The 26,653-nt window shown below is 40.9% G+C and overlaps 1 protein-coding gene across 1 annotated transcript; it reads right to left on the bottom strand.

Annotated features, from left to right (window-relative positions):
• VPS35 (VPS35 retromer complex component) lies at positions 1-26,598 on the bottom strand. Its single transcript, XM_064519604.1, has 17 exons — positions 26,492-26,598; positions 19,146-19,244; positions 17,591-17,687; positions 16,669-16,792; positions 15,186-15,368; positions 14,579-14,792; positions 13,795-13,878; positions 13,220-13,329; positions 10,056-10,152; positions 9,808-9,956; positions 9,088-9,295; positions 8,414-8,569; positions 5,590-5,712; positions 4,399-4,578; positions 2,976-3,215; positions 2,144-2,287; positions 1-893 (listed from the first exon to the last, which is right to left on the bottom strand). The coding sequence occupies exons 1-17, from the start codon at positions 26,492-26,494 to the stop codon at positions 714-716; spliced, it is 2,391 nt and encodes a 796-aa protein (XP_064375674.1). The 5' UTR covers positions 26,495-26,598; the 3' UTR covers positions 1-713.
• Positions 26,599-26,653: the final 55 nt, after the last annotated feature.

The following is a 26,653-nucleotide window of genomic DNA, read 5'->3' as shown; positions in this document are numbered from 1 at the left end:
GATGTTAATAGCAACTTTATTGTTTCACTGGTGCAAAATCATGATACTGAATAAACTTGTGTAATGCATTTTCCCCTAAATTTACAGTAATGAAGGTTATACATATTCTATATAGATTGCAATTTCTCTATTTGGAACAAAATTATCTTGATAAATATGCCCTGTGCACAATACTGGCCCTCACTGAGTGTCACAGAGCCTTAATATGCAAAATATAACTTCTGTTTTTGAACATGGTACTTTAAAACTCTCCAAACATGCATTAATATATTCTAGTTTTTAGGGAAAAATATTACACTTAGTCTTAACTTGCATTAAAAGAAAAGCACAAGCTGAATCTGACATACAATAATCCCAAAAATCTGATGCTCTGTAAAAGTCTGACACAGTTTCAGATGACAGTCACTGCCAGTTTAAAACTCTAGTGCTACAGAAGCAACAGTGAACAGACAGAAAAGAAATCAGAACTGAAAGAGCCCTATCATGTCACATGGACTTCAAAGAAAGTTTCAGTCATGCTAACTGATGAAACCTGTAGTTGCTGGTCCAACCTTTTAAGTTTGTTAGGGTACTCAACACAAGTGTTTGAAGTGCCAGACTGAACACATGAACGTTAATTTAACTTGACATTTCTGAAAGGCACAATCTATGAATCTATCTTAAAAAACATACGGTATGTAAAGGAAAAGAAACAAGTACAGTGTGTATCTTCTTTAAAGGACAAGACCTTCATAAATTGGCCCCTCAGATTCTGGCGATTCCCTCCTCAGACGCAAGTGCTCCAGTGTGTTGTGAAAATGTTTGTTAATTTGTTCAGTTTCTTCAGTAGACTCAAGGTTTGGGAGATCTTCTCTAATCTTCTGTATGAGCTGATTCAAAACCTGAATTGTCACCTACAGGAGAAGATAGATATACAGAACTAAAACTGTCAACAAGACCACTATGCAAGTGCATAGACATTTGTTAACAGACTTGTCTCTGAACTATTGGTACTAGCTCTTTATAGTGTGATTGACAAGACTATGCAGACAAACTGTTGGACTCTGCCTCCTCTTGGTCCTCACACAAGGCACAACACGGATTTCAGAATTTTTTGAAAGTGACCCCTCTACCCCAAATGTTAAGAGCCTGTTAAACCATTTCTCTCCAGTGACTTATTCAATATATAAAGAAAAAACTTCAAACAAATAAGGCACTTAATTTTTTTCTGCGCACTCTAATATAATCCATTTCCTTCAGACATCAGTCAAGATTGCAACATCAGATTCCTAGCACAAGTTTTCCTAGGGAGTGACTAGATCCCTAAGAATGGCACAGCCATCTATGGTGCCAAGACCAGCATTACATAAAACACCATAGCAAAGTGTGCTACAGACCACCACTGTATCCACAAACTACTCTTACAAATCTGCCAAGTGTTTTGTAATCCAGAATTTGATTTTAATCTCTATCAGATAGCATCTCTTACACCACAGCAACTGAATTGGCTTCCTGCTACAGTAGAGCTCTAAAGTCACTAGCAAGTCCCTAAAATCTCTTTAGGGATTCTCACCACAGGGTGTTCATTAACATCTGCTCCTGATCAAATCTGTACTTGATCAAGCAGTTTTTTTTTTTTTTTTTTTCTTCAAACTGAGTAAGTTTGCTAGTTATCAACTAAAATGTATGAGGTAACTATCTCAGATTTCAGATGCACACCTTAAGCTGGTACATGAAGTCCTGTCAATTTTTAGAAATTAAAGCTCACACCAACTCTGTGGCACTCTTACCAATGACCTTAAACAGCTGTAATAATTATCCTTACCCAGTATGTAGGAAGTTATGTACTTCTAAAGTTAGAAGAGAAAGCTGTAAGATTCCAAGTCCTAGGTGATTTTGATCTATTATATACTTCAGGTATCCAAGTCTCACAATTTAAATTCAGAACTAGACTGCAAATATTTTTTCCTTCCAAGCAATGAAATGTGCAGTTTGGTGGGGTTTTTTTGCATGGGGGTAAATTGACTGGCCATATTGCCAGAATTTGTGCCTCTCATGAGAAACTACAGAGCAAGCTGAATAGACATAATTAGGGGTATAAATGTGAATGAAGAGCTCCAAGAAATGCTCTTTAGTTAAGAAAAGATAAGGTATTTTCACTCACCGCCTCATTTTCCTTTTCGTAAAAATAGATGTATCTATTCAGAATTTCTATGAAAAGCTGGACTTGCAGAGAAGGGTCCATGCATTGATTTGCTATCTTTAAAGCCTTTTTCAGGCATTCCATCACTCGTTTTCCTCCATGAAGCTAGAAGGAAGAAACACCAGATTACAAGAAATAAAAGAACCTTAATGAGCTCCAGTATTACTTTCCTTGGCATGCATATGGTATTTCCTGGTGGTCTGCCACAGAAACAGACTGCACAAAACTAAAACTGTAGAAAAAGCTGTCATTAAAAGCTTACCTTTCCTGGCTGTTACCAGTTTGGCTAAGCTTTATGCTCAAATCAGGCAATAACATCACCAGAGTTACTGAAAGCCTTCAGTTATCAGATCTGGTAAGTTCCATTTTGTAATAATAGGCACACAAGTGCACACTTCGAGAAGCAGAGTTCACTGCTCTTTATAGGTACTCATTTGTTTGAGAAGCCCTGCAGAGCGCACGATTTTTTGACTTCAACAACTTCTATCTTGAATTTGAAGTACAACACAGCTAACTTGCAGACATATGCAAGACGCAGTTAAGTGAGCAGACTGTACTTTGAGAGCCAAACTAGCTGACTGTTACAAAAGCTTGCACGGTACTTCCACTTTTAAACTTGAGCGTTTCCACTGTTGTATTTATGTAGTTTATACTGCAGTGAGATTTAGAAGCTTCATATTAGAATACACTCCAATCAAACCTACATCATTAAGTCACACACACTTTAGAAGGGAGGCCCTGCTACGTTTCAGAGGTAGGATGTGTTACACTGTTGCAGCTTTAGTCTTCTTACCTCTTCTCCATTCTTGTCAGTGTTTCGACCAGACCAAAACAGATGGGCACAAGTGCTCACAGCCCGGCACTGGTCTGGCTTCTTAAGCAGCTTAGAGGCTGCCAGCGCACACTGAGTCCTCAAAGGCTCATGGTTCTCCTCACTGAAGCACTTCATCCTTTCAAATGTCCCAATTATCAAGGTGATTGCAGCCAGCTGTGCTTTTGAATCACTGATTTCATCTTCATACAGAGAGAAGGCCTACTCGAGGGAGGAGGCAAGAGTCTTAATCACTGCTTTAAAGCATTAGAGAAAAGAACAAACAGTTGCTAGTGACATAAAGTGTCCAAAGTTTTATATTCATTAAATAATTCGGGCAGAAAAGAGATCTTTCATAGAAACTGTCAGAATCAGGTTAAAGCCACAGACTGAAAAACAGTTTGCAAGAGGTACGTTTGTTTACGACCACTTAAGGAAAAAGTGATCCTCACATGTAAACTGAAGACTGAAGCTGTCCTCATTCAAACATCCATTTAAATAAGGAATTTTAATAGCCAATATAGTCCTCAAAATGGATTTGGTTCTTAAGACACAACTGCACAGCAGAAATTGTGTTAGGTCAGTGACCAGAGCATGTACAAAAAGTGTTTGCACTGCTGCTGTATGGATGAGGAACCTTGAAAGAACCCACATGACAAAATCTTGGACTGTATCTCTAATAGAAGGGATGTAATTGTCACACTACTTGTCTCCAGAGCTGTACCACAATGCCAGCTGATATAAGGCAGTGAAAAAAGCCAGAGTTACAGACTCAGTTTAAGAGTGTGCATTAGTAGCTGTGTTAGAGGAAAGATTGTGACAACACCTGCAACCTGGATAACATGAAATACATTGGTTCAATATCTGATGGGAGGGAGGTCCCAGGAAAGTATTTGAAACTAGTAAGACTTAAGTCCAAATAAAATTATAGGTTAAGTGCATTTTCAGACAGTAATTTATAATAGGTTTCAATACAAGGATTTTATTAGCAAAGCCCAGCACAACAGATGTGAACACTGCAAATTTCAGAGACCTTTTGGAGAGGGCTTGTGGTCAGGACAATACCAGCTAGACAAGAAGAGCTGGGAAAAGGTCTCAGAACCAACAAAGGAACACTTTATGTTGAGAAAGCTGCATTCCTCCAGTGAACCAACTATAGGTGTAGGAGGCAGCATTGCAACATACCACATGTTGTCAGACTGAGTATTCAAATCAGTAGCAATGGAGCTTAATTCCATAGTAGCCTGGGAAGCAAGAATGAAGATCAAGAATTTCTACCTAGTAGTGTTAGCTATTAATCATTTCAGATTTATTTTAATACCACTAGACAGTTAAATGTTAAAGAAACTGAATCAAGCCAGATGTAAGGTGCAAGAAAGTGACTACAGGAGTTGGATGTTCTTACCTGGGACATGAATTCATATGCCACAGTTTCGTGATTCTCAAAGCCGATTTCTCCTGCAGCCAGTGCTCCTTGGAGGAAGAGCCGGAGAGGCAGCTCTGCCAGTTCTGCTTTGATCAGAGCACTGATGGTCTGATGAGCAAACGAGAAGATCTTCTGGCATTTCTTTTCCCATTTGTCATCCTAGAGAAGTGAAACAAGTCAAAGCTTGAACAAGACCACTGCTATAAGGACAAAGATGATCTACACTGTAATATGAGCTGTTACATGCTCCAATCTCTCATCTTCTGCATGCTACCCCAGTCACTTATTTACTGAGGTAGAAGCAGGCTGGCATAGAAGTGTCCTAGCAAATTCTGTGCCGACTTCAGTGGGTCTTCACAAAGTATTTCTTCTTCCACTTATAAAAGGCTCACATCCATTTTTCCTATCAGCTCATAGGAACCTTTCTCAGAAGTCTACACTGAGCTGCAGTTACCAGAGCTGTGCTTAAACCTAAGTGAGCAAGAGCCTAATGAGCAAAGTGGCAAGAATAAAAATAACAAAAAAAATCATTCAGTAATTTGTTGGAGGATTAACCACAAATGGAAGAGTTTTAAACATTCACTGTAAAGGATAAATTAACAGACAGCATTTTAATTTACTTCGTCACCATATATCATCACAATAAGGGGAAATGCATATTTAAGGTAACTCTCAATCAGAAAGCATTAGACTGGGAACAGAGATTGTTTTTGTGTGCACACTTCTGCAACTGCTATATGAGCTAACCTGCACAGAAGCACTTGCTTTGAGAAGCAGTAACACAGTTTGGCTACAGATATAGAAGTTTATGAAGCTTGGCATCTGGACTTAAATCAGTTTTATGCCATCACCCTCAATATCCTAGTTCTATAGTCTGCACAGAAAAAAAAAAAAAAAAAAAAAAAAACATTGTACAGGCCAGCCTCCCAAGTAAACAGGACTAGCCAGTTTCTGCTTCACCATTCCTGAAGTGTTGAGATAACCTGAACTGATAAAAAACCTCCTTGTATTAAAAAGCATTTACATATTAAGCAATAATCCGCTTTAAGAGAATTAAAAAATCCTAACATCCTGTATCAAGTCTTAGTATACTATTAGCTGTAGCCAGACCAAATGCATTTTAGGAAAGCAAAAAGGAAGCAAATAAGAGATACCTAGAGCTCAACTCACCACTTTAGAGTTCTCCTTGTAGCGAAAAGCAAGCTGATATGCAGCGAAAACTAATGGTGGCAGTGTAAAACGAATACGTTGGTTCCCACCTGCACCAAAATGTTTCCGAGCAGTGTTTAAGATCTAAAACAGAAGGATTAACAGCTTAGAGAATTCTGGAAAAAGAGGTATGGTATTTGCAGCTATAATAATCCACATTCTAAAGAACAGGGACAAAGACATGAAGTTAGTATCAGATAAATTAAAATGTGTTCTAGGGACTACATTACTCGAATTAGGTTTGTGCAATATCTGTAACTTCATGATATTTAAAGTTCTCCTACAGCTGCTTAATAAGTACTATGCAACACTAACGGTACTTTATTAACTACAGATGCATTCTGGATTGTGCAGCAAGACGGAAGTTGCCTGGGCTTGCATTTAATAGTGACATCACATACAGTTCTATTCATAACACAACACGAGTTACAATTCTCTTACACAGTCGCCTGCAAGTTAGATTGAGGAAACTGCCTGAACACCTAAATCAGTGAGGTTGCCGATTCCCTGAGAGAACGCAACAATAGCGTCATGTTCGCACCATTCCAAACCCCTGCCAGTTTTGCTTGTTTAGCTTTTCATTCTGCTCATGACAGCTTAGGTTTTTGTGTTGCCTTTCTCAGTTTTGAGCAGAAACTAACTGCACAACATGCATGTTATATTCTTCTGCATGTCACACTGGTTCTAAATCTGTGAAAAGTGGTAGAGGAGCTCTACTTGTTTGTACTGTTAGTTTCTCCCCTTCCCCTTATGCTACAATTATTTCTATCTACTGATAGAGTCATTCATATATTCTCATAACCAAAACTCTTAGGAATGGCAAGAACTTCAGATGTCAGAAAATAAGTTAATCAACCTTATTCCAAGCAATTGAAACATCACATGTTGGCAATACTCCACTCCCTTTCAAAGAAAGGGAGTCAGAAGAAAGTGTTATTTTTCACCTTAGGAATATGCCATATTTTACACGAAAACTAACTCAAACATCTACTAGCACTTCTGTAAAATCTGATTAAAAAAAGAAAAAAATCCCACTTAATTATCAGAGCAAAGATGTCAAGTCACTACAGTCAGAAATGCTTTCCGGGCACAGCAGTCCCACCACCACTTCGAAACAAACACTACAAATGAAGCTCACAGGTGTCCAATTCTATACATGACTACATTTTTATATTACATCTAGAATTCATGTACATAAGAACATGATTAAATAGAAATTACCCAATCACCCATTAGTCACTGTATTAACCACTTAAGCTCATGAGGCACTAAGGTTTTTGAATTTGCATTTCAGATATCTTCCATACAGAATGCACCATTTGATGTCAGTTACTGAAATTCAGCATTTTCATTTAGAGTTGGGTAGATTTATTTCTCCTACTGCTCCTGTAATTTAAGAGAATTCTGATATCGGCATCTCTGGTACTCATCACTAAATCATTAAGCATTCTCAAAGTTGTTCAGCAGCTTGCACAATTCTATCAAAGAGGTAATTTAATAAGTCCTTTAATGACATTTAAAGGTGATCACTGATTATAAACAAGCATGGCTAGATGGGAAAAACAGACTGCCTGATGTTCAGGCTGTGAACTGTTGTATCTTCACAAAAACAGTTTCAACACATTTCTAGCTATGCAAAGTCTTTTAGGATATAAATGCATCAACTCCCTTTGTGTCAGCACCCCTGAGTGAAGCTTTGCTCTCCATTAGCAAAAAGTTGCTTTTTCCTATACGAAGATGGGGCTTGCTAGGTAGGGTCAACTCATACAGCTCTTGAAAGTAGTGGGGACCTGGCTGACCAATAGCCCTCCTCTAGCAATACTCTGAAATAACACTTTCAGCAAAGAGCAGATCCTGGAACAAGTGAGCATCCGTGTCTCCAGTCTTTGTACATGCCATAAAACTATGCTACTTCCAGTGATAGTAGTTACGGTAAAGCTCTACACTCCAAACAGTGGTTTTTATATGACATTTTAATCCAAGCTAAATGGCCATCAGCGTTGTGAGTAGCATGTTCTGCTGGTCTACCTCATACTGGTCTACTGCTTATGCAGTCTGATATTGCTGCAATTTAAAAAGTAAAGTGGAGAGTCAACCAGCTTCATTTCTCAGGCACACTAACCATGTCTACACAGGAGTCCCTACCCAAGCCTCTGAGCTCTACAGCAGCAACAGTTTGCTTTAAACAATCTACAACAGAATCCAACTTCAGCACATCTTCAGCCTGCTTCTGAGCAGCTTCTACAGCCTGTGGAGCTCTGCACAGACAGAGCATGCCTGTCCCTCTACCCTAAGACATGCACTTCTCACTATAGGGAGATCATTTGAAATTTTAAAATAAGATAAAGCCAGAATAGTGGATTATCCTCAGAAGGCTACATAAAGCCTACAGAGGCAAATATGTTGCAGATTAGGTTCCACAGAACACACATTTTTGATATATTTATGCCAGTTTATTTTCAAATAGACCTGGAAAGCAGCACACCATCCATAAGTAAGGGCTTCTGAATTTTAAACAAGGAATAAGAGACTACTACTCACTTCCTAGCCCACAGCAGATTTGCCAAGAGCTAAGTTTCTTGGAACTTTTTATCATAGAGAAATCAATTTCTTAGAACAAAGTTTAAATAGAACACATGCAACCTTAGTTGGCACTTATAGTTAACATACTAGAATTAAGAGTGATGGCCCAGCTCCCAAATATATTTAATCCTTTTACAGTACGTAATATAAAAACTGTCACTTTGCATGGCACAAAAGTTATTTAGAAGCACTGAAGCCATACCAGATACTGTTGGTCAGGGTCATCGGAACGCAGAAGATGAATAAACCTTCCCACAAGACTTTGCTCATCAGCAAAGTCCTCAGGATCAGGGTCTTCAGCAGGCTGATCTGGTTGATCCTGGATCAGGGTGGATACCAAATTCATGATAGCATCAACCTGTTAAAGGCAACATAAGCTCAGTTTAAACTGGATCAGTGTATATGAACCTAAGTTAATAGCCATTATGAAAACCTTAATAGCCACTCAGCACTGACAGAGCACTAACAAAGTCCATTAGTTGGTGATGCTTTAGAACTGAGTTGCTTTACTCCCTGAAGAAGGGTCCCTCTTCACATGATTGGAACAGCATGGCTGTACAAAGACAACTCATATTTCAAAAGCACAATCCAGACTTAAGGTAATAGGCCTAGTTTTAGAGAAATTCCAGGTCTTTGTTCAACCCTAAAAAAGAGTCATCTCTGGGATGAGATTAGGCAGGATATGCACAAAAAATATTTGAGGACAAGGGTAGAAGAATTATCAAGTGGGATAAAGCCTGTGCTAATAAGATGGAGGCAGAGGGAAGGGGGGGAAGCATAGCGTGCCCTACATGAGGTCACTTAGTGTTTGCTTTCAAGTCTTCACACAGTAGTTTAGATTTCTAGAATCGCCACAGAAGTTAACTTACGTCATACCTGTTCTTGGGACACAATTTCTGTGTTATAATCCAATACATTGCTAAGCACGTAACAACTCATGCTCTTCCTGGACTCATAATCAAAGTATTCAAAGAGTGGGTGGAAGTGTTTTAGTTTCAGAACTGTCAGAATATTGTTGTAAGTATCAACAGGAATTTTCAAAAGTCTAGTCAGCTCCTTTGAAACAGCACTGCTTGTTGCAATACTAGAAGAAAATATATGCAAAAAGAGCAATTAATTACTAGTTCACACAGATTTAGAGCAAGTCTGCCTCAATACCAATTCTGATGTATACCATAACACCTAAGCTACTTGCTTCTAGGGAGACAGGAAATATGGTATCAAACAAGTCACATCTTGCTCTCTGGGATGTACAGCTGCAGACACCAGAAGCAGAGATTGTGGCTGCCAGTTCAGCAGAACTCCTGCATGCTCTAAGGGATGAATAGATAATGACCACACACAGCTGGGCATACACATTGTGCATCTGTATAGCTACTCAGCAAGATTTATGTTCAGATGAATGTTTAGGTTAGTCAAGCCCTTCCCACTGATAGTTATTATGACCCTCTGTACAGGGCCCAAGAACAGTAATCTCACATTTCACCACATTTTGCAAGGTAGCAAGGAGACATGCTTTACATGCATAGAAGTCAAGATTTTAGGGTCAGAATATTAATGACTACTCCAGAAAGAATGCAAGAGATGTTTACTTACTGCTCCAGATTAAGTTTATTGAATATTTCCACAGTCGTCTCTAACACCTTATCAACATAGTCAACACGATCTGGGTAGCATTTCATAGCCAAGTTAATGAGAGAAACTTGCAAAGATACCACATCCTCTGAGGGCATATCTTGGCGAGACTGAAATTTAAGAAAGCACTGAGTTGATTTAAAAAAAAAAAAAAAAAAGCAGCACACAGTTTTGCAGAAAATAAGTTACATGCAAAAATACCCACATACCTGTATAACAGTAGCAACCTGCTGTGAAAAGATGTCAAAAAGTTTGATATCTGCTGGGATGCCTGGTCCATCTTCACGATGTGCAAATAAAGCTAACCTGGTAACAGAGCAAGGAGAGCTCAGTCAGGATAGTTTCATTCCTCATATCTGAGTCATTAAACCAGCAGGAAAAAGAAGTAAAGTCCTCTAGTACTGTGTACTTGCTCTATTGCAAGTGAAACAGAAGTTCATGGAAGTCTGAAGTCTTAAGGGCAATTGAGCCTGGTAAGTATCAGTCCTGGAAGAGAGTGCTGGCAGAGGCAGCAGGATGAAGAAAAAGCAAGAGGCAAGTTTTATAATACATGCTCTTCACCTAGCAGCACGTATTCTGTTCTTTCCAGCAGAGAAAGAGGTATATAGTAGCCTGATGGAGGAACAAATACCCTATATCCATTAGTGATATCACTCAAGTTAGACATACAATAGCTTCCTCCCAGAAATGGTCTCCAGAAGAAAGAGGAACTAAGTCAGCAGACTTAACTACGTTTTGTCTCCAAGCTAATGACAGACCAACATGTTTCAGACTTTCACTGTTTGCAGAGGAAAAAAAAGCGTAAGGCAAATTTGAAGTGAAAAAGAATCTTTTAGAGAAAAAAAGCCAGTAAGAGATGGCTGTTTAGTAAGCATCTGATAGATGTTGCAGAGCTAGCTCTATCTGTAACAGGAGCAAGTCATTCCAACCAGCATTTTTTGGGGGGGGGGGGGGGGGGGGGGGAACACACACCCCCAACACACAAAAACACCCACACACAGATACCAGATAAGAAGAATTGCTGCAGGGAATAGGAAGCTAGTACTTGCTGTGCTTTGCCACCTTTGCTTCCTTATTCTGTTTAAGATTATTCTATTATTAAGTACAAAAAGACTTACAAGAATATTTAGGAAAAGCCACCTGACTGAAATCCTTATATAAAGTTATTACTTTCAGTGTTTCTAAACTGATTCAGAATAAGCTTTGGCTCTGAAACAAAGAGGCAGGTAAGAGAAGGTCAAGTTGCCAAAAGAATTCACTTCCAGGGGATACAGACGCTAAACTACCCTTACATTTTGTAGGGGTAGTAACAAGCACACTTTCTAAAGCCAGGGAGAATCTCTCCTTGTTCTCAAAGGAGCAAGGCAGCTTGCCTCGGCAACAACTCAGAGGCAAAGAACCTGACAGCCTACAAAACATCTCACCAAGCTGCAGAGAGATGGCAGATAATTAGAAGCCATGAATAGGATAGCAAGTCCAGAAAGATTTCAAAGTAACAAGACTTTTCAGAAAGATTCTGTCAATAGGAAAGCCTCACTGGCGTAGGGACTAAAGCTTCCCAAGCTTCCTCTGCTTCGCCCATGTTCAGTATCAGCTATCCAATGTCAGGCTGAAATCAAGATGAGCAATGCAACAGAGCACCACCTGTACAGGGGCAGATCCACGTCTTACCTGTACAGTACCAAAGTGTGCAACAATCATTCCAGATGGCTTCAACACAAACAGAAGAGCAACATCTCCCCTGCACACAGGGGTTCTAAGAACTGATACACTCATATTTAACACTGGGGCCTACTGCTACAGCAAAAAGCACAAGTTGCCACACTACAAAGAGAAACTGATGCTTCCTACCTAGGATAATCATCACACACCTCCACCTTTCTATCCTTTGCCTATATCCAAATGGGAAGGCTCCAGCAGACACTATTAGTAGCCCTACAGAACACAGCAGGGATAAGACTGTAGGAAGACAGCAAGGTTCACCAGTCAACTGCTTACTGTTGCTTGTCTGCAACAGTAAGAATAGAAAACTTATTGTGGAAGTGATACCAAAGCTGTTTAAAGCCTCTAGGTAGACATGACAGCAACAGCTTCAGAAGGAAAGCCTCCTTGCCAGAACTACATTACTACATACTAAAGTAAGAACCCAGCAAAAGATCCTGTGAATATCTGTTCAAGACTGCTGAACTCTGTTGAAGACTGTCTGAAGACTCAGAAGTTAAAGCAGATCAGTTACAGGCAATGCTTGTTTTTTAGGCAGCTAGCAGAAAAATTATGAAAATCTCAGCTGAGGCAACAAACCATAGGAAACAAGGGAACTCCTGAGAACATCTCTGGATGGAGGCAGAGCTGTCCACCTGCCAAACGCACACCAAGGAAAGTTTCTAAAAAGACTCAAGTCCTGAACAAATAAGATTTTGTGTGACCTGGGGAAAAACTACAGATTTGTTAAATGAACAATTCCAAAATACTAAGTATATAGAATATTTATGCTAGATCTCCAGGTACTATAGAAGATAAAGCCATGACAATCCTCATCACTGCTAAATGCCAGCAGGACTCAAGATCCCTGTGGTAACTGAAGTCCACACATTGGCACATTTACCAGTCATGCAATGTATGTTTGTGTACAAATTTATTATGGAAGCCAAATACAAGGAGAAGACTTTTTGATGCTATAAAGTGATCTCACCACATAAACGCACTTTCTGCAACACTAAAGTACAGACACTCACTGACAGTCTACATTGTTTCCTTTCAGGATACAAACTAAAACTTTACTTCAGATTTCTCCCCAATACCCATATTTAATGCAAGCAGTTTTAAATAGAATCTCCATGAGGAAAAAAAATCTTTTGGGAGAACAGACATGAAGCTGGTGATGAACTAATAATTAAGAAAGGACTTCCGCTTCCTACTAGCTTCTTGCTCTTTTATGAAGAAGCACATGTTATATTCTCTGATTAAAATCAGAAGATAAAGTACCCTGGATATATGATTAGCCACTAGAATATTCAAGTCCACATGATGTACCTATGACTGATAAGGTTGCCAAAGCAGAACACAACTGCTGCTTAAGTTCTGAAACATGAAATTGGTCGAGCCTAAATGGCTCATTTCCTGACTTAATCCATTTACAGATTTCATCAGTCCTTGAAGCAGGATTCATTGAAAGTTGCAAGAGCAGAATCCAGAGAGCAGGAACTATTGATATCAAGCATTCTTCAGTTTTAATTACAGTGACAAAAAGATATGGAAACAGTGAAGTTAAACAGTATGAAAAATTCAAAGCTACCAAACACTAGAAAGATATCACCTGCTTTGTACACACATACTTAATTCTGAGCCAGTTTCCACCCCCTTGGTCACTCACCTATCAATTAAAGCAATTATTATATTTTTCACATTCACATTTTGATGCAGCTCAGCACAGGCTCTGAGAAACGGGTTCAGGGTTTGGAGATGAAATTCATCTGGGAAAACCTAAAGTTTTAGATCAATAGTTATAAATTTATACACCAAATCTGTCCACTGTTACACAGTAGTAAAATGCAGGAGTCATTGTAAAGTAGACAGCCGCACAAATACAGTCTGTCAGAGTGTTTTAGCGTTCCCCAGGTTGACTGACTTGTAAGGGTGTGAAACAAGAGATGCAAAACAAATTGTTAACTTGATGGCCCAGCTACCTATTACTCACAGTTCACACTGCAGTCCCCGCTGCCCAGATAGCTTACAAGCTTTACAACAGGAGGGGGGCAGAACGGATGCATCCCCAGTCTGCCCACCTGGCAAAAAATAATGTGGGTCAAGCCATTACACAAGAGACCCAGTCAAGAAATTCTCCAGTTCATACGAGGAAGGGGTGAAAGCAGCCTGACTGACTAGAAGCACAGGGGGAAGTGTTCCAGTGTTCAAAATCATCTCTGAAATTGAATTTAAGCAGCTTACCTGTATGATGCACTCCATGAGGTACTCCTGAGCTAAAGCATCTCTACAGTTTACAACCTGCTCCAATATTCCAGGTAGAACAATCTGGAATAGAAAGAAATCTTGCAGTGCTTTTAGAGTCACTAGGTTTATATTCAGACATATACCTTTAATTCAAATAAAGCAATATGCTAAGGTTCTTCACACTACTTTTTACATAAGGACTTTCTGATGAACAGTTCCCAAGTTCAGCAGCTCCATCCTTCAGAAAGTTTTGTTGGTCTCAGGCATCGAGATATCTAGAATACTAGCTTTGCTAGCATGTACCACTGCTCAAGGTCTCAATGACACTGCTCAAAACTGTTTTCAGCAGCTACATGGTGGAGCTTACAAGAAACAGTTCAGACTTCCGAATAATACATATTTACCTTGACTATCACTTTGCTTTGGGAAGCATAAGTTCATTCAACTGGTAAAGTCTATCACAGCACACTGTATGTATACATACAGAATAGCTAGCTAAAGGTAAGTAACAGTGGGAATCAGGGCAGAAAATATTAAAATTCCAAATCAACCCTGCAGACAAGCTTGCGGGAAAATATGTAAGTGATGTCTCCAGCCTCACAACACTTCATGCAGCTCCATTAATATTCAAAAATTCCTCAAATGAAGAGGGGTTCTAGAAGCACCAGGATTATTCAACTTTTAGCAGAACTAACACTTCCTGAGCTGCTCATCTTAAAGTCTGAACTGGTTTCATTTGTTAAAAATACCAGAAGTTGGAAAAGACAGACAGACATCCCACCTGCTTATATCGCTCCACATTAACACCTTCCAACTGACTGAGGCGAACCAGGTTTGTGCCTACTAGGATTCTCAGTTCCTGCCTTTCTCGCTCCCTTTTCTCTCTGTCCCGACTATGGCCCTGGTGCTGCATCCGCACCCAAAGTTTGTTCATCTCCGCAAAGTTCAGCAGCACAAAATCCATGGAATCACTGATGTCTCCAGTGGTTTCTTCACTGCAATTAAGAACAGGTTAGGAACAGAAAAGCTTCCATCAAAGATCTCTTTTTCCATCCACTTGTAGACATCCAATTCTTAAGAAGATGCAGTGGTGAAGGGGGAAGTGCATGACAGGAAGCTTGGGTTTATAAGAAAGGTTCTCATCCTCGCTTCTACAAGTACAATGAGCATAAGAAATCTTAGTTTTGGAAGAGAAACTTCAGAGTTAATAGACAAAACACCAGCCAAGTCTAAGGAGTTCTGACAGTTGGTTTTTTTGTTTTGTTTTGTTTTTTTAAAAAAAGACATATCTACCCGAATATATCAAACTTGAAAAGATTAATACAGAAAAAAAATAATTAGGCTCTCTTGAAAACAATCATTTTAAAGTTCTGGCTTGTTTTTCTTACTCTGTTTGCTCGCCTTCATCTGGTAAGATATTTCTAGTACACTGCAGGAGATAGTTTCGAAGAAACAGGCCTCTTAGAGGATGCTGTACTCCACGGCACATCTCCACCAGGTCTTTCAAGATATCTTTCCTGGACTGCGGAAATGACTTGACATAGACAACACCTACTGTTATCAGGAGGTATCTGCAAAAGGCAGAATCAAATAATACATTTGTAACATAATAATACAATAGCACATTTAAAGGCAACTGCTCACTTCTCCCATCCTGACAGTATTACCAAAGCATGGAAAGGAATTAGATGTCATTTAAGTCCCATAATTTGTTTAGACATTTAGTCAGCTTTCAATGCCTACTCTGTCTGTGGATCAGTTAAACTTCCTTCACACTGTAGTCTAGCAGAATAGATGTTGCACTCCTCAGAAATCCCCAGGCCTGTACTCTTTCCTTCAGCATCTCTGTATCAAGCAATAGCAAAAGGAACATGCAAGCTGCAAAGGAGTGACACCGCAGTATACTTGGGCTCCTCTTTGGCTTAAAGGAAAAGATACGTAATGCTCAGAAACTCTTCAAATTTGGTTTGTAAGCCTGAACCCTGCGAGCTCCTCTACCTCACACCTACCTGTGTGTAGAACCTCCATTAAAGCACCACATATATTCCGCAGGAAGAACTAGCGCCTACATCAAACAGGTAGAAAGGAAGATTAGCTCTGCATAATTGAGAGCTAATGCACTGCAGAAATCACTACGCTCAAGTCCAGGAACCGCGTGAGGATGCAGCCTGGTGTTTCCAAGCATCTTCCAGGCCTTAAGACCAAGAATTAAAAACTGCAGTGCTTAAAAATATCTGAGTTCTAAGTATAAATAGTTAGAAGATCTATTCCAGTCTGACAGTCACATACTTAAAGTTAAGTTTTTCAGTATCATCTGTAACATGTTAATCTATAACTAAATATATCCAAAAATACAAAACTAGTGTTTCAGAAGCTTTTAAGAGTTAAATTACAGAAATATTCAGCTTCCATCTCTCACACTTGCTACTCACCATGTCAATAGAAGACAGATGCTATAGAGCCCGTACTGCTCATATACCTAGATCCTCAGCTACAAGTCCATTAACAGATTATGAGAAAGTTTGAAAGCGTGTAGTCAGCCTTACTGATCAGAATGGTGTACTTGGGTAAAGAGCTGGTCAGTGAGAATTAGCCAAAAGCTTCCTTTATTCCAGACTGAAGTGCTTCCATCTCAGTTACAAGCAAAAACAGAACATTGGTAGGAAGAAAGCTGACCTCTGTAGCTGCACTCTTGGCCTGAATCTCCCAAGTCTCATAGGAACCCACTCTTAAAGTATGTAGAGATTATTTACAGTTACAAAATGAAGTCTTGCTGTCATGCAAGAAGGTAGAGTCAAGTATTATCAGGGATCAGTCTGGTCAGTATTCACCAGGTTGCAAAGAAACACCCTTAAACATATACACACTTACAGTCTTGGAATAATATTTCCAGCATACTGTACTAGCTCATAAAGGTCTGCCACTTTCCTTCCTTTGGCAAATTCATCTGTCAGGTAAACTTCCAGGTAGTGTAGTTCATCAGAAATCGCCATGTCTTTCTCTTAGTTAAGGATTTTAAGTTAGTGTCTACAGATTTAGTGAGCAATTTGCTCATTCACACTAAGGAGGAAAGATTCTGTTCCAAACACAAGCTCAAGCTTCAAAATCAGGCACGAGTAGGTAGTACTTAGAAAGTAACCACCACTCTTGGGATGAACATGCAAAAATTAAAGTCCCTCCCCCTTCAATTGTTTTTTTAGCATACTAGAAAAGAGCAAAAAACCCAAGAAGCTAAGTTAAAGTAGTAAGCAAAGCGTGATGGAACAGAGTATCTAGAGTAAGTACATACTGTGTGTTCAGAGAAATATCTCCCTCAACAGCACACATGTAGAAAGTAGAAGTATTTGAATAGATTCACATTCTATTCCTGAATCTCATAAGAAGCTTCCTCTTCATGTACCATTACACGGACCAATAAGTACATTAAGACATTGATTTAGGATTAAAAATCTAAAATAATGTAGGACAAATAAGCCTGTTTTACAGATTTTTGGTAGCATACTGCAAGCAGAACTGTTTTGAACAGCTGGTTTTTTTAGAATTGAATTTCCAAAAACTCCCAAAGGAGGATATGAAAGACTTAAGACTTACTTTATATCAGAAAGAGTAAATTTTCACAGTGAGAGAGAGTATATTCTCATACAACACATCCAGATAACGAGATATTGTGCAGAAGAGCACTAGTAAATATCTGAGACCAAGGAGATGTCGCTATGTCGTTCCCCACCACCACCCCTCCAAAAAAATTCCCAAACTCATCATTTCAACCATTTCCCTAATCTTCAAAGGATACAGAGCTCATAATAGCTCTTTGGAGATAACATAGAAGTCCGGAGCTCACCAAGCATGTTGGAAGCATGTTTCAGAGCATCCATGAGCTTGTTTTTGTCCTTTAGGAAGAAAAAAAGAATAGCCTATAAGGAGGAATGCTAGGCAACTACAGAATTTTTAAGTTACACTTTTAGCTTTTTAAAAAAGACACACAGAGATTAAGTATCAGGAGAGTTATACTAAACCACTTGGTTTAGTTAGGATTATCTGGCTTGCACTATATTGCCCACCCTAGATAAGTGGGACATTACATCTGAAGGTAGTAAGACAACATACTGTTTTATCTGAAAAAAGATAGAGCTACAGCAATGAATTATTGTAGTACCAATGGTAGAAAAAACCTGAAGGCTTTGCTTATGCAGAAATCCCCACCCACCACTCTGGTTCTATTCAGCGAACAAAACAGAACTAAGTTTTTCTTCACCTGGTCTGTGTCTCACTGGCATCTACTGAGGTATCCTCCAGCAGACAGTGGAAATGCATTACCAGCAGGGACCACTAAGAGTGAGAGCAAGTTTTCCCCCTCCTCCTCACCCAAGAACAACACTTTCCTGAAAGCCAGTTTATTAGGTTGTATATAACAAAGCATCATACAGTTACATGGTACTGCAGGTTTGAGAAGCTTATAATCTACCACCTATACATACTTGCTCAACTCAACATTAAAAAAGAAGAAACAGCCGGACTCTAACAGAAAACACATTGTCACTCAGCCATAGCAGTGAACAGCCCAGTCGCAATTCCTTCAAAGATTTTGAAAGCATTCCACACAGTATAAAACTGGAAGAGAGGTTACCTTTCTTGCTACTGTTATTTGGCTGCAAAATAGTCTAAGCACATGAAAACATATGGGAATATTTCAGTTCTTTCACCACAATTTTAAGTAGTCTCTCTAAATGAAAATAGATTTCTCAAATCTAAGAAAGCTTCACATGTCATTTACCTGCATCAGCTAAAATTTGAAGCCTTACAATACTAGCCATTAGTCTTTTCCATCACAGAGAAATCCACGCATCAAGCTACAACTATTCCCTACAAGATACATCCTATGGAGCAGCAGACAGGCTACCCTGCAGAGAATAATCCACTAGCAGTCTGTGGTTCACACAAAGAAAAGACAACATGGGGAGCGCAAAAATACACTGGAGGTAGACAAGAACAGCTTCTCATCACATAATTTCACATTAAATGCACTCAGAGCAGTAACTTCTTGAAGACAAGTGGCAGGCTTATTTTCAGCTCAGGCTTACTCAAGTGCAAGCATGTCAACTGAGAGTAGGTGGACTGACACCTTTACCCTTTAGCCTATCAAATACTGTAACAAAAAATATCAGAAAGTGACATTAGGAGTGCTCACGGCTCATTCCCATCGAGGAGCTGCCTCATTTATTTGTAAAGCCTCTGCCACAATGATCCATAAAGGGTTAAGCTTCCTCACAGCAGTAGAGAGGAGTATTGATTGGTTTACTCCTAGCAGATAAGAAATTTCACTGCATTTTGAAAAGCCACATTCTTACCAAGCATCGCTTCATCTGGAAAGACTGCACCTTCACAGCCTGAATGGCTTCATCCAGGAGTTTTTCCTGTTCATCCTGAGGAGACTGCTGTGTTGTTGGCTGGAAGAAAAAAGACCAGGACATCAGTTACTCTTATGAAGCTATTTGACTTGTTGATTCAAACTGAGTCTCCACAGTTCAGAGCACAGATTCTATCCAACAACTTCTACAACACACTTAACACAAGCAAACCTATGCCTATAGATCTGATAAGTATCAGTGTGTTTTGTTTTTTAACTAGTATGCAGGCTCTAAGAGTCTTCTGTTCACACGCTCATAAATCTGAATCAGCATGGCTTGCTGCACACAAAGCATAGCAAGTAATCTAATAAAATCCATTACTGAATGGATAATCCCATGCTACTTCTCAGACCAAGAGTACCATTTAATGTTTTTTGTAGAGGTGATTAATTCCTGCTCTTTAAGAAATGCTTTAATTTCTGTCAATTTTCTTCCCTAAAACTGTAATACTATCATGGTGATCTTCCTCATCTCAGCTAGGGATATATCTCATTTTAGATTTTGCTTTAAAAAAATATGTATATTTAAGGGAGAAAGTTTCTGGCTCCCAAATTTATTTCCACAAAAATTCAGGAAGAAGATGGGTTATGAGTAGCCTACAAGCACCACTGCTGCTTTGCTTCTCGAAGAGCAAAGCCACAAGACAGAATACGATCACATTCTCCCTCCTCTTCCAAAATTGGTAGGTCAAGAATCCAGTGTGACATGTCCAGCAAGAAACAGCTTCAGGAGAATGGTAAGGCATCACCACACTGAGAGCAAGTGTTGTTGCTCTTTTCCAGAGAACTTCGAGCAAAGCCTTGGAGCGCACAGACTGCAACCACACAGACCCTTCCCCGTACACACAAATCACAAGCTATCAGTTAACCACCGAGCCACAAAACCCTAATGAGGGTAAGTTTCAGATAAGCAAGGCAAAGCATGAAGTACAGTTACCTTTCTGCAAGGCAAAAACAACTTGCCAAAGGCATAGAAAATTGAAGAAAAGGGACAGTTTTTAATGTCCCCTACCTGTCCCACTGCCCCTCTTCCTCTCATCTCTCCTCAAAGCAGAGCATTTTAGGCCTTCTCAGCTTAAACAACTTCAAACTCATTTGCCTTTCCAAGTATCATACTGTTTTCTTATCACACTCGTTAAAACTCACTGCTTACAGCCATCCAGTTGTAATGGATCCTCCTTACTGCAGCTACTCCCTGCCCTCTACCAGACAGATGCTCATATAAACTGCTCTCATCAGTCCTGAGAGTTATCTTCCAAGGCGTCTCAAATCTACTTCACTCCAAACTCAAACCCCAAGTCCTTCCTCATAAGTGTCTCCAGTAACTCGTACTGAACTCGACAGAACACCTAATGCTCTCCCCATCAGGATCCACCCTTCCTGCTATCTCCGTACAGGGAAACGCCACCATCCAACTATTGTTTAGGCCCAGTCTTTAACATCTCGCTAGAGCCTCCTAGCCTCTCCCAATCTTGCAGGTTGTTTTCATGTAGCATCTTCAAAACAGTGACACAGATAAAAGCGTTAACCTTGTGTCCCAACTGCATCTTCTCTAGTCTTGACAAATACTGTTTATGTACACAGCAATTCCTGCAGCAGGTCCTCCAACGCTGCAGCTTCAGTAACTATTTGTATTTGTTCCCCTCATCTATTGTGTTCGGAAGGCTCCTGATCTCCCCTTTGCAACTCACTGTCTTGGTAAAAAGCTAGCAGGCTATGAACTCCATCACCCTAGCGTTCTTGAAAACACATCTTCAGTACCATTTACTTCCATACATCCCAGGTTTGGAGGCCCCATAAGTATCTGTTAAGGGCAGAGATTAAAATTTAGCTCTTCAATAAAATACAGAAGTTTTAATTTAACAACAATCTAATGACTGTGGCTTTGGAACACCCCTATTTTCTCCATCCTTCCACATCCACTATTTCACTGGGTTCTTGTTCTGTAACTGGGATCTCCAAACAGAATCCCAGACAGTAACCCCTGCTTTTTCTCCATAATGTGCTTTTTTAGATATGGAAAACAGATGATGCCATGCAATACTGTCCTTGCCTTGATCAGATCCAGATAAGCAGTGGAACCTCTGCCCTTGGAGGCTTTCATCACTCAGCGACACAAAGCCAAGGGTGACCTGATCTAACATTGGTGGTAATCCTGCTTCAAGCAAGAAGTTATGAGATAGAAGTGCTGGCTGAAGGAACCTCCATGACAGTGTGCCTCAGTAACATTCAAATTGTGCACAATAATTAATCAACCAGATTTTAGTCTTGTCAACAGAAAAGTTATCTGTGCAAATTAAAGTGACTGCATCTCTTACAAAGTTCTCTTTATAGTTAACTACATAAAGTGCAGGAAATTCAGAGGAACATTTAAACCTAAGGAAAAGCCGTAACACTGCAGCAGTATCCACAGCTAGGTGACTGTATTTTCCAGACAACTGAATAACTACAAATTCTAGAAAATTTCCAATTGTAAAGCAAGTATTTTCTGCCAATAAAAGTTTGCTGTAACTGTAAATTTTATTCCATGAGAGGTTTGACTTTTAAGTAACAGAAACTGACAGTGCTGCGACTAGTTGGCAACAGCAAATATCAAAATACCATTTAACCAACTAGTTGAACGATGTCTATACCAGAAAACTTGTCATACCCTACAATCTCCTGAATTAATACTAGGGCTTTAGAGAGCATAAGTCACTAATGAAGTCAATGCCATTTACTCTAACCACTTCAAATACTGCTGTATTAAAGCATAGCTAGAAACAGTGGAATGATGTTTAACACTAACTACAGCCTCGTAAGTCCTCTTCTCCTAACGCATATCAAGCTTATGCAGCTACCTTTCCCAGTTCAGGAGGCAATGTAGCGCTGGGAGAGCTGTTTAGGCAGTAAAGCACTCGATCAGCTAGAGAACTAGCTCAGCTGATTAATAAGCTAGCATTCACCTAGCTCACCCTACAGCCACATAAAAGCTTGTGTGGAGGGGTAGGAAACAGAAAGCTTTTCTGACAGCAACGCTAAGCTAAAGTGTACCAGACTTCCTACAGCCCCCCAAAGTGGCTGGCAGACTGCACATGCATCAGTTCACTTACTTTTAGTGTGAAAACCACTGGCTAAAGCACGACTACTACTAGTCTGAGGCAAAGCTTCAGATACCAATAATGCTCTCATCAGAAATATTACCTAAGTGAAGGCACGCATTTTTCTTATGTAAACTTCAACCATTTTGTTTTGTCAATAACTAGTGCAACAACAGAACCCTGAAGCCTTGCTTTATTAGAGCTAGTTTTGCCATTCATAGTGAACAGTTTTTCCAGAGTCAGCCTTGCATCAAAACTGTATGCATCAAGACACTGATAGTGTTTTCATTCCCATTTTAAGTTTGACCAGCAGGTTTCCACGCTGTATTTAGTATTGGAACTGTGATAAGTATGTTACTGAGTTGATGCATAGAAGTATTATCACAACAGATTCACTTTTTTTTCCTTCTGCATCTCTCCAAGGCTAAGAGTAACATTATATTCATATCAGTTCTGATTTGAAGACTGGGAAGGTGAACCATTCTAAACATGGATGTCTTTACTAAAAGGGATATTGTGCTTTCTGTAAGTCTAAAGAAAAGAGAATCCCAGCATTTTACAGTTCAACAGGCACCGAGATAACCCACCACTGACAATGACAAGCATGCAACTGAGGCAGCCTGAAGTGTTGTGTTTGTAGGAGCTTTACTTCTAGGAGATAAAGCATCTAACAGCAGCAGCACCTCCTAACAAGCTCTAACTTTTATTTACTTTTCAGTTTTCAAAGTCTGAGTTCACCAACTTACCCTTGCCTCTCTGTTTGCTTTAATAAGCTCCAGAACTACAGAACTATATATATGGTCTGTATGTCAGCTGGCTCTTACCAAGTACCAGGTACACATAAGCTGATCCATAAGCCTGAAGTTTGAGGAAGCAGCAGCAAAAAGCAACTAAGCTTTTCTGAAAGCAATATACAGCAAGACTGTCAGTAATAATTAGCAGGGCTCACACCAAACTAGAAACCAGTTTTCTTGTCAGATATACTGTTGAATAAAGCCATTTATGTTCTGCATCTTCCACTTCAAATCCACTTCCACTCAGGAAGATATTTTCAAGTATTATTTTATTGAAAATGCAACTTAAGTACAGACTCTTGTTCCAATCTTCACACAACAGAAGTCTTTAATATAAGTTAAGACAACTGTGACAATAGAGAAAAGCAGCAGTGCACAGTAATCAAGCCACAGAATGCACAGCTGTGAAACAAGAGTCCTCACTTGTCAAGCGCATGTACAGTAAAGTATGAACTATTGCATGAACACAAGGTGAGCAAGTCACGGTAACGGCATAGCCATTTAGACCAAAATGCACATCTTTAGAAGAGTCTGAACCTCACCTCCACTAGAAACATAAGAAATGATGAACAAAAAGGAGAGATGATGTGAACAAGATGTTCTGCTACATTTTTTTCCCCCCCTCAGTCTTTTTTTTTTTTTTTTTTTCCATTTTGAAGCCAAACAGAAGACAGTGAGCACTAGGAAATGAGAGAATTGCTTTTTCAGCAGCATTATCAGTTTCCATACAAGTAAGCACAGTCCTTATCTACCTCTGAAGAAAGGACTATCATACCTTACCACATCCATGTTTCAGAGGCCACAACACAGGGCAGCTGAACTTAGTTCTTATAAAAGCTTTTAGTGCTCTTCCTGGCAGTTGAATGCCAATGAGATGTAAGCTGTCGGGGGCGGGGGGGGGGGGGGGGGGGGGGGGTTGACCCAGAACTAGCTTGGAAGAAGTTAATTGCCTGGCTGATCAGAGTAGGTAAAAAATTATCTGTGAGGGTAATAATTAGAAAAATAAGACCATAAGTGTATTATCACAACTGCAAGCATAATTCTAGACCATGCTTACCTTCATAATAGCAACTAATCTTGAACACACAAAGTAAATGTTACGTACTATGTATGATCCACTTTATTTCCAATGCTTATGGAAAGATGTAGATTCATACTGAATTTTGTATTTAAGACTCTGCTCAGACAGCCACACTCTAGAGATAACTTTCCAATACACTGAAACAAGCATTTTAGCTTTTGGGAGGCAATTAAATAAAGAAATCTAGTAAATGGCACTATGCAAGAAATTATGTAGTACTGAAACACAAAAGCAGAATTCAAGGCAAGATTTTACAGTCTTTACAGCCTAAGTGCTGGTAACCTTAAACTGGATGTTCAGCATAAAATAACAGAACAAAGTAGAATGTTTTGCTTCTGTTTCATTCTGACGTGCATTTTCATCTACTCTCCATGTAATTCAGTACTTTTCCTCAGATAAAAGTGATAATGCTTACACCCTATTCCACCCATGACTTTTCTTGCCCATTTACTCACCTGCTTATTCTTAGCAACACATTGAAAGAGGTTTATCCAAGTTTTTCTACCTCATCCTAGACAGATTTTCTTAGGACTACCTAGCACCCGATCACTAACAAGACATTTAATATTTTTGCCACCTAAGACAGATAACAGATTAGCTACAGAAGTAGATCAGGAGAACTGCCAGCCTACAGATGACGCCTGGCCTGACACAATGTGTGGCTGTAAACTTCACTGAGCTACTTGGCATTAACGAAAATGCATAGACATTTTACACCATGAGGCACTACTCTGCAATACAGAAAGTAGCTCCAAAACTTCTGTTATGTCTCAGAGTAGAGAAGCTAGAAAATGAACCAAACAGAAGAAAATAATCTGCACATGTTCAAGCTGTGGCTTCCTGTGGCAGTAAGTGCTGGGACATGAACAAGAATCAGGGGACAGTGCTTTTACTCTGAAGATGACCAAGACCACCACCACCCCTCTAAAAAAAACCCCACCTTGTTAAAGACTATTTAAACATTCTGCTTCAAGGCTTAAATCAAGTTTAGCCATTGGAAACAGCAATGGAACCTAATTTGTTAGAAGGAATTATCCCACATTTAACAACTAGGGATTTATTTTCTTCTGAACCATCTGCCATCAGCTATTATCAAGAAGAGGACATGAGACCAGACAAGTCTTGGATCAGTTCCTGAGGAAACTACTAAACAGGTAACAAAGCAGAAGAAAGTTGCATCATTGAGTTAACCACTACCATAAAGTATTTACACCGGGGGGGAGGGAGGGAAAGACTGCTGTCTCTGTAGCTTTAGCTTTCCCCACCACCACACAAGTATTTTCACTTGTTTTTCCATTCCAGTTTTATGTCCAGCCCTAAAGAATATAGCATTAAACCCATGGTAATGAATAGCTTTAAAAAAAAACAAGTCTGCCCCAAAAGCTCATGAACTGTGCAAGCCCTGCTTTATAGCGTACTTAGTCCTTGCCTCACTGTCCAGATACCGTTATTACTGTGTCTGCTCCCCAGCTGAGCCAGGCAACATGCTGCAACGGTTATAACAAACGCTGCTTAAAATTGTACCAAGCAACACAACAAAGATACACCAAGCCGGCAGACTTTTAACCTTGGATATGAAAATTGATTGTTTCTCTTTTTATTGACTATTGAAAACGCTTCCCAGTGAGAGCTGCCTTCACGCCGAAGTTTCAGGTTCGCCTTCCCGACCGGCAGCAGCGCTGGCTCCAGACCAAGTCCAGCAAGATGCGCCCACCGACGCGACACCACCCTTTCCGCGGGGGGAAGGGGCTCCGCCGGGAAAGCCGGCGAGCGGCACCGGCAGCGCTGTGAGCAGCCCCGAGCGCAGGGCGGTGGCGGGGGCAGCAAGGCCCCACAAGCCCGGCGGCAGCAGCGACACAGCCTCGGCCCCGCACTAAGGCACACCTGAGCTCCCACCGGGCGCGCCGCTGCCCCCCGACACGGCCACCCGCCACCGCCCGCTCGGGGGCGCCGCGCAGCCCCGCTAAGCCCCGCGCGGCCCGGCCCGGCCCGCGCTCCCAGGGCCGCGAGCGGCCTCCCGCGCGGCGCGAGTCGCTGCCGCGGAGGCGGCGGGCCCGGGCCTCGCCTCAGCCCCACACGGCGGCCGCTGCGCCCGGCCCCGCCCCGCCCGAGCGCGGCCGTTAACGGCTCTCCCGAGGGGCGGCGAGACGGAGCCGGAGCCCCAGCCCCAGCCGGGCGGGCCTGCCCCTCGGCCGCGCTGCATTGCACTGGACCCCTCCCGGCCGCCCGCCCGCACACGGGGCAGCAGCGTGGCCACCCCCCCCCGGCGCAGGAGCCCCGCACAGGGCGCGGCACGGCGAGCCGCCCCCATCCCCCGCCCGCGGCCCCTCACCATGGTCGCGCCGCCGCCAGCCGCCCCCACCAGCAACGCCCCGCAGCGCCGCGCTCCGTCATGTGACTGCGCCGCCCGCGCCGCCCCGCCCCGGCCGCCGCAAGCCGCCTCCCCATTGGCCCGCTCCGAGGAAGTGGCACGCTCAGGCCGGATTGGCGCAGA

The sequence above is a fragment of the Dromaius novaehollandiae genome, chromosome 13, assembly GCF_036370855.1.
Source record: "Dromaius novaehollandiae isolate bDroNov1 chromosome 13, bDroNov1.hap1, whole genome shotgun sequence".
Classification (NCBI taxonomy): Eukaryota; Metazoa; Chordata; class Aves; order Casuariiformes; family Dromaiidae; genus Dromaius; species Dromaius novaehollandiae.
Note: the sequence above shows the minus strand (reverse complement) of the source record. Positions and strands in the feature narration are given on the sequence as shown.